Source organism: Curcuma longa, chromosome 13 (genome assembly GCF_044706935.1).
Source record: "Curcuma longa cultivar G26 ecotype Majalengka, Jawa Barat chromosome 13, ITB_CL_G26_1.1, whole genome shotgun sequence".
NCBI classification, from domain to species: domain Eukaryota; kingdom Viridiplantae; phylum Streptophyta; class Magnoliopsida; order Zingiberales; family Zingiberaceae; genus Curcuma; species Curcuma longa.
The window spans coordinates 8,875,846-8,893,882 of NC_133873.1; the positions used below are offsets into that span (position 1 = coordinate 8,875,846).

Here is an 18,037-nt window from a genome sequence, read left to right on the forward strand (position 1 = left end):
TCATTCCGGCTTCCCTGGCACTATTGGTACTTCTTCTCTAGGACAGGCGTGCTTCGGAGGGGCGGTCTCGTGCAGGGTCTGAACTTCATTCCGGATAATTCTCGCTCGCTTCCGCCCAGCCTGCACAACATCAACATAACAGCCACGCGCCGTACCTTGGTCTCCCCTTACCATTCCCACTTGGTCCGCCACGGGGAACTTAATCTTCTGGTAGAAGGTTGACACGACGGCCTGGAAGGCGCTGAGGGCTGGCCTTCCAAGTATTACGTTGTATGAGGAGGGTGCGTCCACTACCACGAAAATGACATTCCGGGTGCGACGCAGGGGTTCTTCTCCCAAAGACAATGGGAGGTTGATTTGCCCGAGGGGTTGCACCTCGTGTCCAGAGAATCTGAAGAGGGCGGTGGACATGGGGCGTAACTCGTGACGATCGATCTGCATCTGGGCGAAAGCCTCCTTGTAGAGGACGTTAACGGAGCTGCCGGTGTCGACGAAGACCCGTCCCACATTATAGTTGCCAATGGTGGCTCGTATGACCAGTGCATCATCATGGGGCGTAGACACTCCCGCTAAATCTTGCGGGCCAAAGTGGATGAGAGGACCAGTCTTACATACCTCCACTCCGTACGTCTCCAAGCTCCGACAGTGCGCCCTTCGAGCGCGGTGCGAATCTCCATCAGTGGACCCTCTGAAGATCATATTAATGTTGTCGCGATATGCGGCATTGTCGGGGGCTCCCTGGGGGGTAGGTGGACGTTCCCGGTGATGTTGCGGCTGCTGCCGTCCTTGTCGGTTTTCTTCATTCCGGGGGGCATCTCGCCGAGGACTCCTTCGAGGTGGCGAGGGCTGCCGGCGGCGATCTCTGTTCCGGCGGGGGGCGGTAGCCTCCGAAGATGGGTAGCGCTGCGAGGGGTAGTCTCTTTGCCGATGGTTAGGAGTTGGAGAGCGCTGAGGAGCGGGGAAAGGAGCTCCTCGGGTCCGCTGTCTTTCCTTCACCAGACGATTGATCTCGTGCGCCAGTTCCCGGCACTCATCGGTCCCATGCCGGTGAGTTTGGTGGTACGTGCAAAAGCGGGCGGGGGGTGCCCCCGTCGAGCCGGGCTCCATGGTGAAGAGGGGGGCCGAATCCACAGTTTGGACGGCGCGTCCGTTATTGTAGTTGAGCAACTTCGGTGGGGCCTCTTGTCTCGGCGAGGGAGAAACTGATTTTTTCTCTGGACGGGGAGGGGGACCTCCGTCCGTTTTTCGGGCTATCTGTGTTTCTTCCAGGTGTATATACTTGTTAGCTCGGTCCAGTAATTGCTGATAACTTCCCGGCGGTTTCTTAACCAGGGACCTGAAGAAATCTCCTTCCGCTAATCCCTGCGTGAGAGCACTGATCAGCACGTCGGACGGGGTAGGAGGCATGTTCAGAACCGTTCCGTCGAAGCGGTGGAGATATGCTCTCAGAGTCTCTTTGGGCTTTTGTTTCAGAGTGAACAAATCCAGGGGGGTCTGTTGGTACTTCCGGCAGCTGACAAACTGATGTAAAAAGGCCGCTTTGGAATCCTTGAAAGTCCGGATAGAGAGTGGGGGGAGATGCTGAAACCACCTTTGAGCGGGGCCTACTAGGGTGTTCAGGAAAATCTGACACTTCACCCCGTCGGCGTACTGATGTAGCAGGGCCATGTGCTCGAAGCGGCACATGTGGTCATCAAGGTCGGTAGAGCCGGAGTAGTCCCCTATTTGTGGCTGTTGGAAGCGGCGAGGGAGTTCTTGTTCTAGAATCTCCTTAGAGAACGGGGTATCTTCCTTCTCCTCCGACGGGACCATGGGAGCCTTACCCTTGTGGTCGGGTAGGGGGGCTTCTCCGGTGTGGGACTCTCGAGAGTCTTCCCTGGGGAGTGGGGCTTCCCGTTGAAGGGAAGCGACCACTTGTGGCGGATTCTGGCCGGCGCCGGGACCTGGCTGGCTAGCGGTCCACCATCCTGGGGTTGAGGAACCTTCTCCACGGGTGGGGGCACTGGCGGCTGTCGTTGTGCAATCCTCTGCATGATTTGGTCCACCAGATGATCTAGTTGCGCCGGAGTCAAGGACACCCCTCCCCCCGGGTTTCCTTCATCGGCCCGTTCACGGCTGTCAGCAGTCCTTCTAGTGTTAACCATTACGACACCTAGCTCAGTTTTTCCACAGACAACGCCAAAATGTTCCGGCCAAATGTCGTAGAAGGTCAAGCCACCAGTCAACGGACTATCTGGCAGGGGTGATCACCGATCAGAGTTGAGGTTGGGGAACTTCAGGGAGTCTCTTTTTCCAATGGGGTCCTGAAATATACTGAACAAGGGAGGTTAGACTGGCGCCCCGGGGGATCCCGGTGAGCCACTCCGACGCTCAAGTTAGGGTTTTTCTTATGGGCAAAGAGAAAGGAAAAGGAATAGAGTGTTTTTGCATCCTGACCTTTTGCATGGTTATGAGTTACTCCTTTTATAACCAACCTTCGAGGTTAGTCCGGGAAGGCGGCTACTTTGTGCCTCGGATACACATATTATCACTAGAAGAACCTTCTCTTTGTCCCTCCTATCCTAGGCTATGCTTATAGGAGGAGCTCGTAGAGGAAGGTCAGACTGATCTTCCATGCCCATTTTATGATAATGCGTGCAAACCATGAGGTTAGAAGAACACACCACGTATAAATATGAGGAGCACCATTAATGCGCTGAGGGGTCGTCATTAATGCGAGTGGGGACGACTAAGACAGACGCCGAAAGTAGCGGTGTACCTGCAGCACACCGGCCTTGAGCCTTCCCAGCGATGGTGACAGTGATTGGTGTCAGAAGATCAGAGCTAGGGTTAAAACCTACCATTGAGGTTAGGCCTGCGCCGAGACGCGAGGGTATGCCGGGACGAGGCTCGAGCGGGTACTCCGGGGCGAGACTTGAGCGAGTATGCCGGGACGAGACTTGAACGGATATGCCGGGATGAGACTTGAGCGGATATGCTGGGACGAGACTTGAGCGGGTATGCCGGGACGAGACTTGAGCGGATATGCCGGGACGAGACTTGAGCGGGTATGCCGGGAGGAGACTTGAGCGGATATGCCGGGAGGGGGTCTCTTCTGACGAGGCAAGGGGGTGCGCCCCCGTGGCTTGAACTTTGACCACACAGTTAGCCCTCCTTGACTTCCCGCATCAGTTATCATCGATGATCAATGATATTCTTGATGATTTTGGGTTTAGGGGGTGATTTTAATATAACTTTTCTACAGTGAATGCAAAACAGAGAGCTAAAAGAACCAAAAAGTGGGAACAAGTTTTACTCCTAGTTCGACAAGCTCGCCAATAAGTTTCTATGTAGTCCAAAGCTTAAAAATTCTTTCAGTGAAGCTCAATATCTGGCCTTACAAGTCTGACCATGCTCCTATCCTGTTGAAATAGTCAAACAGTTCAGTTGTTCATTTAAAGCCGTTTAGATTTTGAAATTCACTTGTTCATACAACTTGATTTTGCTACAATTGTTCAAGATAGTTGACGGAAAGAATGGAATTAGGTGATGAAGAATTTAAGAAGTGAATTAGGCAATGGCGTATTGTAAAATCTCAAAGAGAAAACTTCGATGAAGAATGTATCAGAGAAAAGCTGAACAGGTTTGCTACTATGGGGAAGTTCAAAAACTTAAGTGGCGTTGAGCTCGTGGAGAGGAGATAATTAAAGATTCAAAAATAATTTTGGAATCAATTGTGATATTTTGATTAATTGAGAATCATGATGTACTACTAGATATCATTCATTCATGATTTATTTATAATTAATAGTTAATTATGGACGATCAATATAAATCGAAAACCTATAAGATCACACACTATGAGTTTTCTTCAAAAGACATAAAACGAATTTAAGAATTGGATTCTCAGATCAAAAGAATATGAGTCTAATTGGACGAGACGAAAGATAAATATAGAAGATATTTTACAGGAAAGGAAATGCAATTGGGTCACGTTTTTTTGGAGACAAAGTAGATCTTCTTTGGTTTAATTATAAACTAAATTGATTTAGTTGAAATTAAAGGTGATTTGATTTTAAACAAATCTGATTTGATTGTGAACCAAATTAAGACTAATAGATTAGATTTTGATTTAACAGATTTTGTTTTTTTTTAACAAACTAAATCTGTTAAACATCTACAAATATAATTCTAAGAATTATTCACAGAGATTAAAAACTTAATGGTTAGGTTTTAAATCATCCACCCAAACCTTCTCTTCTTCTCCTTGCTGCTGCCCAACACAAGGAGGGTTATTTGTGTTGCCGCCGCCCACCTTGATTGGGTGGTTGTTGCCGTCGGCCAAAGGTCCCTTTCAAGCTCACAACTGGCTAGAAGATATTCCCTAAGATCAGTTGCTCCCAAGGGTCGACCATTCTGGAGCCAAAGGAAAAGAAGTTACAACCGACGGTGGAAGCAAGGAACACGAGGAGAAGCAATGGTTGTTTCTCAACTGAAAGTGAACCATACAATCTTTGAATTGTGGTGTAATCCTCTGTTCAATTTGATTCGTATCACTGGGTTGCTTCGAGCAGCCAAATACGAAATCAAACCATAGGTCATTTCTTAGATCGCTTATCTCTCCCCTTCGACTAATATTGATGCAGAGAAACAACACATGACTTAGGAAAATCGTCTCAAGGAGATCTCAACGTAAATACGAGTAGAAACAATTTTACTCAAGGTTATTAGTTGATGTTGTTTCAACTCTGCATCATTCAAAAGATATAAAGTTATTTATATCTTATTTACGATTATATTTGCATGCGTATTTTTCCTTGGATGGATTTTTGCGTAGTTAGTGATAAATTTGTTAGGAGATAATATCAGAAAACCAACATACAATTATATATAAAAGGTAGGAACTCGAAAGATTGCTTCATGACTGCTTCTGAAGTAGTTAATGCTTTTCACAAAGAAAGACTAGGAATTGCCACGTCTAAGCCAGACTTTGGAAAAACTCTTTGACAGAGTCATCAATTTGTCAAAATTGGCAGAGTTTGATCAGTGTGTAAAAATTTCATAGTTTTGCCCCAAGGTGGATAGAAATCCTTCTATTCCCCCTGGTAAATTTGCATTTCTGGTAAATGGAGTGACTGGGAAGTGGTTTCATGGTCGTAGAAGATTGAAATAAGGGAAAAGATCAATTGTAAGATGATGAACTGTCTATAAAGTAATCTAGCTACAAGTTATCTGAGGTTGAATCTTCGTATAAAAGACCAACAAAATCCTTTTAGAAGCCTACTATCAATAAGATGGCTAGCAGAGAGTTTGGCGGAAGGCTTGCACTTGTCAACAGGTGTAATAGCTCATTTGATCCTTTAAGAAGAAATTGAATCCTAGTTGCTCGAAATTTCTTTCAAGTAGAGCTGAAATACAAGTTGGGTGATGGTAGGTCAACTAGAGGAGCTTAGATGAGTGACTACACCTTGCAACACTCTTTCGAAACTTTATACCAGTTGCTAGGAAACTAAAATACAATGGTGGAAGACTTCAGTTCAGAAATATACACTGCATTGAAGTGAACAATCTCGGAGAATCTGAACTCAGTGGATTTATGGATCTCTAGGAAGCTGTTCATGCATTATTGCTAAAGATGGGGGATGGTGTAGTAACTTCTTAGTTCACTCTGCCTACTATTCTTTGTCACATGGTGGAATCAGTTTCGATCTGTTCAGTAATATCTAGAAACCTCATTTTCAACAAAGTAAAAAGTTAGTCTGGTCAAGTATCCATGATAAAATCAGCACAAAGGGAGGCTGGTAAGGAAAAACATATTGATCCATCATATATAATACAATTTTGGCGAATGATTAAATGGATTGAAATCATCTATATGTAATCACAATATGACATACTCTGATCAACAAACAAAATCAGAGTATTCTGAAGAAATTTTAACTTGTTTAGCTATTAGCCTAGTGTGTCATATAGATGAATCTTGTTATTATGCATGATAAGTTGTGTTTAATTATTTTCTCAAATCATAAACTAGTGTCTTAGCCTTGGTGCTAGTGGTAAGGAGCTTATGCAGTTTATGGTAATCATTTAAGCTAACATCTTTTCAATACATGTAGTTATTAGGGCATCTATAGTCTAGGAGCTTTTTTAATTCTTGCACATAATAAACTCAATTTCAAAGTTATATATCAAATCCATGTGCGATTGATAATAAAGTGTGATGTATACAATGAAAATAAAAATAATTAATCATAATGCTAACAGATGATGTAATATGGCGCTCCTACTTCATAGCTTGTGGCACACCTAGTGTGTCACCAATGAACAATTCACAAATCCACCCTTTTAAATGGGTTAATAAGATAAGCCTCAACAAATATTAATAATACATTGCTAGAGTTTACTACAATAACTAGCTACAGAACACTTAGTATAAATCTTGATTATAGTCATTGCTAGTTGAGATAACTCTATAGGGAATCCTATGCAACAAATAATAAAATTCACAGTGAAAATAAGATCTCAACAAGCGATCCATGCGAAAGAAAACTCGTATAAGTTTGATTTATCTATCTAATAGATCTATAACTTTGAAGCGTGTCCTTCGCTTAAGGTTTAAGGCGTTCGTCCTCAGTTCACCGGATCTCTTGCACGTTCAAGCGTCCGTGCCTCTATGCATATCCACACGAACACAATCTCAAGCTTAGGAGAAGAATCACCTTTGTGGTGCTAGCCACACAAGGAGATTTGGCCAAAATAAAGAGGAAGAAGAAAAGGGGTGTTTGGCCAAGAGGGCGAAGAGAGCTAAAAAAATATCTTATTCTTCTTGAAAAGTGCAAGAAAAAACCTTTTATATTCATCTCATGAATATGAATGGGTTTTCCCTCTTTAGCTTTCCCACATTAAAGCCAATTAAAATCCAAATAGAGTACATGTTTCTCATGTTGGCTCTTCATCTTCTCTTCATCCAATGAAGAGAAAAATTCTTAGTTTTCCTCTATTATTAATTCATTAAATATTTAATATTTCATTCAAATTTGGTTGAGTCTAATCTAAATGAGTCTAACTCAAATTAGACTCAATCACATAATCCAATTGGATTCACTTGAATCGAACTCAATTAATCCAATTCGGATCATATTTTAGTCAAACTAAAATCAATAAATCTCCAAAGTATCATGTCGTTTGTGTATGACTCAATAGGCTTTTGTAATGTTGGTAATGTGTCTAAATCGCTTTAGATACATAAATAATGAGTAGCATCTAGCAATGCATCATTGCTACTCAACTGATGAAAAGTTAAGATCCGACCTAACCTTTCCGTGACTACTATAATGTATGATGATGTCTTTCCATCCTCGAGATTGATCAATGAGGCATATACCGTGTCATCCTCGATATCAATCTTTGTGTTTCTTGATTCCCGAATAGACTCACTCAAGTAAATGAGCTCAATATCTCATATCCACTCATTTGAGCATGACCATGCATTTAGTAATCCTACTCGATCAAGAGGCCCACAGATATCACTCCCGTCATATGGGAGAGATAAATCTCATCTACATCACTCACATCCCTCTGCATAAGTCGTTGCATACTCAGTGATCACTTTTATAGTCCACCTTATTACGGATGACATTTGACTATACCAAAGTATACAACTCCTTATGTAGGGAACCATAGTGACTTCAGATCTAAGGACTATTCATACCAATAGTCACATGAGAAAGTTTATGACACTCATATAACAATCCATGAACTTTCTCATTTCAGATTGATTCAGTATATATTCTTTAATATATATCCATGTGTCAACGTGATATCACATATCTATGACTTGTGAGATCAAGTCATCAATTGACCTATATGTTATCTCATGTATTAATATTGTCCTTGAATATTAATACTTAACTAGGAATAGTTAAGAATAGTGTTCTCTACATCATCTCACTATCAATTCAACTAATTGATATGATGTAGATTAGAACCTACTACTAAAGGACATTATTATATTTAGTCATTTGACACAAACATGAAGTAAATATAATAATCAAACTTTGCCTTTATTAACAATAGAATATGATACAAAAGTCCCTAGTCAATCATCACATAATTGACTCTAGGGCTACTACTAATAATCTCAATTTAGAATTGACACTAGATTAAGAAAGTCTCGAATAGAAGTTTAACATTGATCCACACTCATTTCCTGCAACCTATTAAGGTTGTCCTAGGTGAGTTCCCATCTTGCTTGAGACCTTCTAGCTAATCATTAGCTTCCAAAATGCAATAGAAATGCTACTAGAGGGCCTTTAGAAGTAAACGACCTTCCAAAATGTCAACCTTAACCTAGTTGGTGCAATCATGCGCTATACATATAATTGATATGTGATTTTGATGTTCGGAGAAAGTTTAAGTTAGGGAGACATTGTTGATTTCATAAGTGTAACATGAATCTCAGCTGCAACAACGAAAGTCCATATAGGTTATTGAGAACAGAATACTAGGCATGTGGACTAAAGATACAATAACATGAAGTCTTAGGTCAATGAGACTAGATGCTAAGTAAGACATGAAGTCCTAATAACTTATGGAGATCGAATGTTAGGCATGATGAGGTCTCAGATGCAAGGAGCTTGGCATGAAAGTCTTGGAGGCAAAGAGCTTCTTGGCATGATAAAATCCCAGAGGTTCGGAGGGCCTCTTGGTATGAAGGTAAATTATATGAAAAAGAGTTTGAGTGTATATATACACTAGGATAAAGGGATTAGATTTAGGTATAGACTCAACCTTATAAATGGTTAGAATTAGAGTATTAATCGACTAACACATTAGTAGATCAGTCGAATGAGGAATTGACTCACAATCAAATAGAACACATTGTATCTCCTTCTATTATAATCATCTCATTTGTCAGTATTTTTTGTACTGTCTCATATAGGTTTTTTCAAAATTGATATTTGGTATTATCTAATCATACTTAAACTTAAGGTGTATATATGTTATTTATATTAATAGTTCCTTTTATTATTACTTTTCATCCCTTAAGTATATCTACAACAATACTTCTTCGTCCTTCCCTAATTACTACTCCCCAATGAAGTATCTTCAGAACTATGATCATATCTCCCTTCCTAATTACTAATTCTTTGTCTCTTAACAAAGTATCTACAAAAATACTATTTCATTTCTCATTTCATTCTTTCTTGTATACCATGATTTGAAACTTGAATTCTCTATCATCTTTGTCTTCTCCCCTACACATTTTATTTCTTGTAAATATAAAATACTAATTCTTTTCCTAATCTATTTATTACCACCATAGCTTTACTAGTAAACGTTTCTATGTTCTATATTTCAAATCTAAGACAATCAATATTTCTATAATTCTATTTGTATCCAACCTAGGATGTGAGAACTCTTATATATTTAATACTATATCTAAGTTTTCATGAAGATATCGGTCCTTGCCAAGACGTTATAGTCGGATCCTACAACATGTTTCTTTCAAGTAACAACATAACATTAGTGCAATATTTTGGTGAATCCATACATATCATTTATCTATATTTTATATTAGTTGGTAACCTAACACAACCCTCCTTGATTCGAGTTTGGGATTGACCATGATGGAGTTTACTACCCATTACCTAATTGGCTCTAGTCAACTAGATTAGTTAACTTAATGTTATCAATCTACTGGACCAAACCACGAGTTGGTCCATTACCACAAACCTAATCGGCTCTCATTTAGGGTTTGAGTCTATCAGTCGATCGAACTAGATAACCATAAATAGAAATACTTCTGTTTAAAGTCGGCAAGTCCACTCAACATCAATTGACATCTATATTGACTCCGATTACTTCTAAGGTCAAATCCACCTATTTTGAGATTTACTCGCCAAAGTACAATTTGTCTTAACACTTAACTCACGTAGAGATTACTTTCACCTTGAAGCCATCATACTACTTGTCCCTCGAATGCACCTAAACTTATGGCTTGTCCTTATTCCATCCTTTATGCCTTCACTTATATAATTCTCCTCCTCAGTTCAGTCACACTCTGATGATGCTCCTCGTCCTGTGATTCCCCATATATTCCATGTCATCCTTCTCAGATCTTGATATATCTCGAGCCATTGTGTCATCATCTGACCTTAGCTATGCTAAGTTGTCTCCATGTGCATATCTTGAAGTCCTGCATGACTCAAATACACCTATCAAATAAAATAAGAATCTTAATTTAAATCTTTACTTTACCCATCCAAATATCGATCGTACTTGATCTTAAAGGGTGATTGTACCAATAATCTTTCTTTCATTTTATTATGGTTGGCAAAGTGATTAAATTAGATAATGATCCATGAAAAATGCTCAACTATATTACGGACCTAAACAAGCTCCCTCTACAATCCCCTTGAATTAAGAATTTTACAAAACATAATAGGGAGAGTGATTTTTTTTAATGAATTTTAATTTAAACCCATTCACTTTTCTTCTCTTTGACCATGCATCAAATAAGGCCCAAAACTCATATTCTGAATATTCTTAATCTATATCTGAGATTTAGATAGAATACCAAGCCAAAATATCAAGAATAGTTTGAAACTAAAGTATAGTTAACTGAGAATAGTCTCCAATCTATTGCTCGCAGATCGAGCCGATTGGTTTCTGATAAATTTTCAAATTGTATTTCTGTGCCAACTTTGAAATTTCACTAAAAAATCTATAAACATTTAAAAATTCTAAACTTTTGCAGGGAAGTTTCTTTAATGCATGTCTATCATGAAAAAAAACAATTTTAATAAAAATATAATTTAAAACATAATTTTGGCATAAAAATGAAAAAAATTAAAAAATTATGTTTTAAAATCTAAATGTAAAATTGTAACCTAAAGTTTTCAAAATATAAAATAGTTTTTAAAATATAAAATTTTCAACTTATGATATATGAACCACATGTTTATAATAATATAGTGGTAATAAATTTTTGTTCTACTTTGTGCAACCATTACTACCAAGTTGAATGTCATCTTTTATATATATATATATATATATATATATATATATATATATATATATATATATATATATATATATATATATACACAATTTTGATATTCTGCGCGACTCGCGATCCACCATCCATCACGCGATCGCGAGCCAGATCTGACCGTCCAAATTGAGAATGCACAGTATTTTCGCTCGCCTGACTTCCGCCGTTTCCGCCCGTCCTCTTCTCGCCGTCCGATCACCGCCGGCCGCTGGACCGGGCCCGATCGACGCGCCACTCGCCGGCGCGTCGACCGACGTCGGATTTCGATCGAATTGTGGTCGGAATCCGACAAAATTTGATCGGAACGTAGTCGATAGTGACATGCGGCGTTTCTGGCCAAATCGCGGTCGGAGATCGATCGGGGAAGGACCGCCATCGCAGTCGATCCCTTCCCGGCCGATCTCCGACCGCGATTTGGCCAGAAATGTAGCATGCCACTGCCGACTGCGTTTCGACCAAATTGCGCAATTATATATATATATATCCTGCGGTCCACCTCGTGCGCTCCCACCCGACCCAGCCCTGCTCCAACCACTGTCGCTTCGCCGTCCGACCACCGCCGCATCACACCCGATGGACGCGCAGCTCGCCGGCGTACAGCCCGGCGCTAGATTCCGATCGGATAGTGGTTGGAATTCGACAAATTCGGCCGGAATCGGTCGCTCGGCACTGGCAGCCGATTCTGGCCAAATCGCGGCCGGAATCCAGCCAAATTCCGGCCTGAGACCGGACCCGTGCGCACTCCTCCGACCCCTCGCCACTATCGCCGTTGCCGCTTCGCCGTCCGGCCACCATCGGCAGCCGTGTCACACCCGATGAATGCGCAGCTCGCCGGTGCACATCCCGACGCCGGATTCCGGCCGGATAGTGGTCGGAATCCGGTGAATTCGACCGTGATTTGGCCAGAATCGGCTGCCAGTGCCGAGCGGCCGATTTCGACCGAATTCTCCGGATTTTGACCACTATCCGATCGGAATCCGGTGCCGAGCTATGCACCAGCGAGCAACGCGTCCATCGGGCGTGATGCGGCGGCCGACGGTGGCCGGACGGCGAAGCGGCAGCGGTTGGAGCAGGGCTGGGTCGGGTGGGAGCGCACGAGGAGCGTACGAGGAGGACCGCAGGATAGCAAAATTCTATATATATATATCACAGTATTTTCGCCCGCCCGACTTCCGCCGTTTCCGCCCGTCCTCGTCTCGCCGTCCGATCACAGCCGGCCGCCGGACTAGGCCCGATCGACACGCCACTCGCCGGTGCGTCGACCGACGTCGGATTTCGATCGGATTATGGTCGGAATCCGGTAAAATTTGATCGGAACGCAGCCGGCAGTGACACGCGGCGTTTCCGGCCAAATTGCGGTCGGAGACCGATCGGGGAAGGACCGCCGTCGCAGCCGATCCCTTCCCGGCCGATCTCCGATCGCGATTTGGCCAGAAATGCCGCGTGCCACTGCCGGCCGCGTTTCGACCAAATTACGCAATTATATATATATATATATATAGAGAGAGAGAGAGAGAGAGAGAGAGAATTTTGCTATCCTGCGGTCCACCTCGTATGCTCCTCGTGCGCTCTCACCCGACCCAGCCCTACTCCAACCACTGCCGCTTCGCCGTCCGGCCACTGCCGCATCACACCCGATGGACGCGCAGCTCGCCGGCGCACAGCCCAGCACCGGATTCCGATCACTATCCGGTAGGAATCCGACAAATTCGGTCGGAATCGGCTGCTCGGCATTGGCAGCCGATTCTGGCCAAATCGCGATCGAAATCCAGTCAAATTCCAGCCGGAGATCGGACCCGTGCGCACTCCTCCGACCCCTCGCCACTGCCGCCGCTGCCGCTTCATCGTCCGGCCACCATCGGCAGCCGCGTCACACCCGATGAACGCGCAGCTCGCCGGCGCACATCCCGGCGCCAGATTCCGACCAGATAGTGATCGAAATCCGGTGAATTCGACCGTGATTTGGCCAGAATCAGCTGCCAATGCCGAGCGACCGATTCCGACCGAATTCTCCAGATTCCGACCACTATCCGGCCGGAATCTAACGCCGGACTGTGCGCCGGCGAGCTGCGCGTCCATCGGGCGTGATGTGGCGGCCGACGGTGGTCGGACGGTGAAGCGGCAGCGGTTGGAGCAGGGCTGGGTTGGATGGAAGCGCACGAGGAGCGTACGAGGAGGACCGCAGGATAGCAAAATTCTATATATATATATATATATATATATATATATATATATATATATATATATATATATATATGAATAAAATTCTTAGAGATAAAGAACAAAACAAATGAGATGTTTCTCATCATGTAATGCTTATACTCTAAGAAATCCAATTTATAATGGACAAAAATCAAAAGGGCGTCAAAAGGGCATCCTTTTTTCCAAAAATATCAAAACAACATCTCAACATATTTCATCCCAAAAATATTCTTATTCTAACATTGTTGTAGCAATTATGGTTATAGCTACTACTATAGTATAGAGTAAAATTGCTCCATGATAGAGCAACGTCGGAGGAAGGTGAGGGATTGACTTTGCATGCACCAGGTGACGACATCCTATAATAGGATGTTTCAAATCTTGAATCATTAGTTCAGAGGGACTACACTTTGGATCAGAGCATGACACTTAGCCATGCCTTGTATGGTTCATCATATTTGGCAGACTAGAAATCGTAGCCTTTTTTGAGCGAGAGTCTATTGATGTAGAGAGTACTTACAAAAGACTATAGATACGTGTATACTGATCCTTGAACACTTATTCAGATCTAACACTTTGTTAGACATGAAAAAGTTGTTCAAGAACTCCTTGTACATCATTTTGATATTTACTTCCTATAAAAAAAATTACTCCAATTTAGTCAAAATTAGCATTATTATACCCAACTAATCAAAATGGGTAAACTTGTTCAAAATAACTATAATATTATTGTAACAACTATGACCATAGTAGCTATGGTCATAGCTACTATAATAGTGTGGAAACAATTTTAATTAAATTGGAATGATTTTGATAAGTTTAAGCAATTGACAAGTTAATAAAGAATATTTTGATATAACAATGTTTCATTTGTTGTAATTTTGATCAAGTTGGAATACTTTTGTTATGATTATACCTACTAGAATCCATATTGTAGTAGCTAGGTCCATAGTTGCTACAAGCTGTAACAATTATGGTCATAGTTGCTACCATAATAAGCGATTTTGACCAAGTTAAAACTATTTTGATTAAGTTTAAGTAATTTAGACGAAGTTGAAACCAATTTGATCAAATTTGATCAATTTTGATAAAGTTGACAAATAATATTTTGATATAATAGTTTTTTATGAATAATAAAAGGTAGTTCCGTGCATGAAACTCCACAAATATGAAATTAAGAGTAAAGGATATACAGACATAATCAAGGAGTGACATAATAATTACTCTATGTACTTTATATATGCCTAATCATTGTGCCTTCGACACTAGTAAAAATGTTCATTATCTTAGCAAAACGTTTCCTCACGATTCTAGTTGAACTCTAATCTCTTCTTCAAGATTGAGTTTTTCATCAAATTTTCATAGCCTCATTTTTTTCTTTTTTATACATTAAGAGTGTGTTTGATTCAAATTATTATACATAATCTTAATTATGTGATTATCAGATAATCACATAACTAAGATTATAAGGTATAAAGCATAATTTAATGTTATTTGATTCAATTTATTTATTTAAAAAAAATAAAATATAATCAGTTTAACATTTATTATATTACCCTTAATTCAATTTATTTTTAACATAAATTAAATTAAATAAATAATATTAATGATGATAATAAATTAATAATATATAAAAAATAAATATAATTTATTTATAATTTTTTAAAATTTAAAATAAATTTATATATTTTTAATAAAATAATTCATTAAAATAATTATTTCAATAAAATAATTTATTAAATTAATAAATATAATTCATTAATTTTATTTTTTAAAATTTAAAATAAATTTATATATATTTTAATAAAATAATTCATTAAAATAATTATTTTAATAAAATAATTCATTAAATTAATAAATATAATTCATTAATTTTATTTTTTAAAATTTAAAATAAATTTATATATAATTCGTTAAAATAATTATTTTAATAAAATAATTCATTAAATTAATAAATATAATTCATTAAATTAATTTTATTTTTTTTATAATTTAAAATAAATTTATATATATTTTAATAAAAAATAATTATTTTAATAAAATAATTCATTAAATTAATAAATATAATTCCTTAATTTTATTTTTTAAAATTTAAAATAAATTTATATATATTTTAATAAAAAATTATTAAAATAATTATTTTAATAAAATAATTTATTAAATTAATAAATATAATTCATTAATTTTATTTTTTAAATTTTAAAATAAATTATCTCTTTTAAATTTATAAGTATTTAAATTAAAATTTATTGAATTAATTAACTCGATTTCAATTAAATTTCTCGATACATTTCAATTAATTCAGTTTTAAAATTGAAAGATAATCATGGAAAAAATTTTCGTTAACCTCTGAAATCACATAAAACCTTAGGTTGTCAAGGTAATCACATTCCCGTATTATAACTCATTTACTGATGTTACGGTGATGCTGCATTACATGGAAATCGATTATAACCTGAATCAAATGTTGACAACCTTGGACAGATAACCAAGGTTATCAATGATAACCCTAACCAAACGCCCTTTAAAAGTTATAGTTCCATCTATCTTTACATAAAAAAAATGATAAATCCCAGTCAGTCTCATGGACTCAATCCCTGGGGGTAGCCGGCCCGGTCCCACGAAAGTTTCCCACCGACCACCAGGGTAAATCGGGAAGCGCATACGGCGGTCAATCCAAATGCCCAGCATCCTTTGATTGCGTTCCCCATTTGGAGAAAAATTTCTGTAAATACGCCATAGCTGGGGATCGAACCGCAGGTCTCTGAGTCACAACCCGGATGTCCTACCGTTACATTGTAAGCAAAAGGTGGAACCGCCACCTTAGCGGCCCCCTAGTCCCGGCCCCACAAGTGTCTAGAGGGAGTAAATCACGGACGGCCATTTTGGCCTCTTTCTCATCATGGCTAGCGCAGGGGAGGGATCAAACCCATCGCCTCATTGGTCCTACCGTTACATAAAACTATCTTAAAGAAGCCTAAAATGGTACAATGATCATTATGTTTGATCTTTTTATTGAAGTGGAAGCTTCACGCAGCTCCACACTAAATATATATAGTACAAACATGAAAATAGTAAAAAAAAAACAGTGTGATGTATGAAATTCGCATTAGTATGGGCTCTCATCGATGCATGAAACTCCCATCGGTAGGGAATTTCAAGAAGAGTCAGACCATATTAGGTCTATTGTATGTAGCCTTACCTTACATTTTATTTTACAAGAGGATATTTCCGCAACTCGAACTCGTGATCTCAAAATCACATAGCAATAACTTTACTGTTACACCAAAATTTTCCTTCATGAAAACACTACAAGTATGAGTAATACTAATCATAAAACAAAAACTATAATTTTCTAACATTACTACATCTCCTATACATTACTAATTAAAAAAATGTCCAAGATTATAATTAAATAATTAAAATATTCCTGTATTCAAAACTTCTTGCATCGTAATACTTCTAGTTCTTGAAACCATAGAGGTACTTCAAATTGTTATCTCGTTATAGACAACCTCCCAAACCAATTCTGAATCCATACTCCAACATCCATAAATAATATCATTAGAATTTTATCAAAACATTCATTTGATAGAGTGGTACTTAGATAAGATTCTCCGGATCCTTGTTTATAATCTGACATACAGCTAAGAAATGCCAAATTTTCAAATTCTGAATGCTAGCCGATCCACAACATATAGTGTCTATAGAGTGTAAAAGTCCCCGGGGGCAATGGTGCAACGGTAGGACATCCGAATTATAACTCAGGGACCCGCGGTTCGATCCCTAGCTACGGCATATTTGCAGAAATTTTCCTCCAAATGGGGAACACAATCAAAGGATGCTGGGCATCTGGATTGGCCGTATGCGCTTCCCGATTTACCCTGGTGGGCGGTGGGAAACTTCCGTGGGACCGGGCCGACCATCCCCAGAGATGTGGCTACTGGGATTATCATTTTTTTTTATAGAGTGTAAAAACCTCCCTACTTTATAGACAGATGTTACTAATAATCCAACTTTTGCAAGCACAACCAATTGGAAAGTCCATCTCTCTTTGACATTTAACAAACTACTTAATCATACTCAATGGTTTCTTGTGAAATATTGTTGATCCTATATCAATTCTAACTCGTATTAATTTCATAAGCACCTTATGCACAAGGTTTCTAGTATCTTCAAATTGTAACCGCCAAGTCTATAGCATGTTTGTTATATATAATCCTTAAGCTAAAGCCAAACTGGAATGCAGATGGCTTTATGGAACTAATAAACAAATAAAGTATCTACATTTTTTAAAGCTTTGATATACATGGATTAACAAATCTAGAGCATTTAAGCTGATCAGTTTAGGGTCACTAAATTAGCATGATTGTCTTGTATAAATATTAGCTTGGAAAATTTAGCTGCAAATGCAGTAATGATTTAGCAAAATGTGCACCTACAAGTAAACAAGATTAGTGAACAAGTATCATGCAAAAGAAAACTCTTACACATAATCATTTCAAAAGAATCAAAACATGGGACTAATATGTACACTGAGAAAGTAGTAAAAAATAAATAAATGAAGATTGTTATCCAAGAAGGGCTAGCATGCTCAGTTGCTGCAGAAGCAACAAAAGAGCAGATTGGTCAAGTGTACTATTTCTTTATTATGACTGATATAGGTTGGTTTTGCCTGGTATTTCGTTGATAAATTGCCATGATGTAACACTAACCCAATAAATGAAATTTTACTGAACTGGTAATAAAAAAATGAGCTACTTTTTTCATATATTCAAAAGAATGGAATTCTGAGGCTAG

The 18,037-nt window shown here is 39.4% G+C and overlaps 1 protein-coding gene across 1 annotated transcript; it reads right to left on the reverse strand.

The window, feature by feature from the left end:
• On the reverse strand, positions 1-1,812 carry LOC141843999 (uncharacterized). Its single transcript, XM_074731996.1, has one exon. It carries the CDS (start codon positions 1,810-1,812, stop codon positions 1-3), a length of 1,812 nt encoding a protein of 603 aa, XP_074588097.1.
• Positions 1,813-18,037: the final 16,225 nt, after the last annotated feature.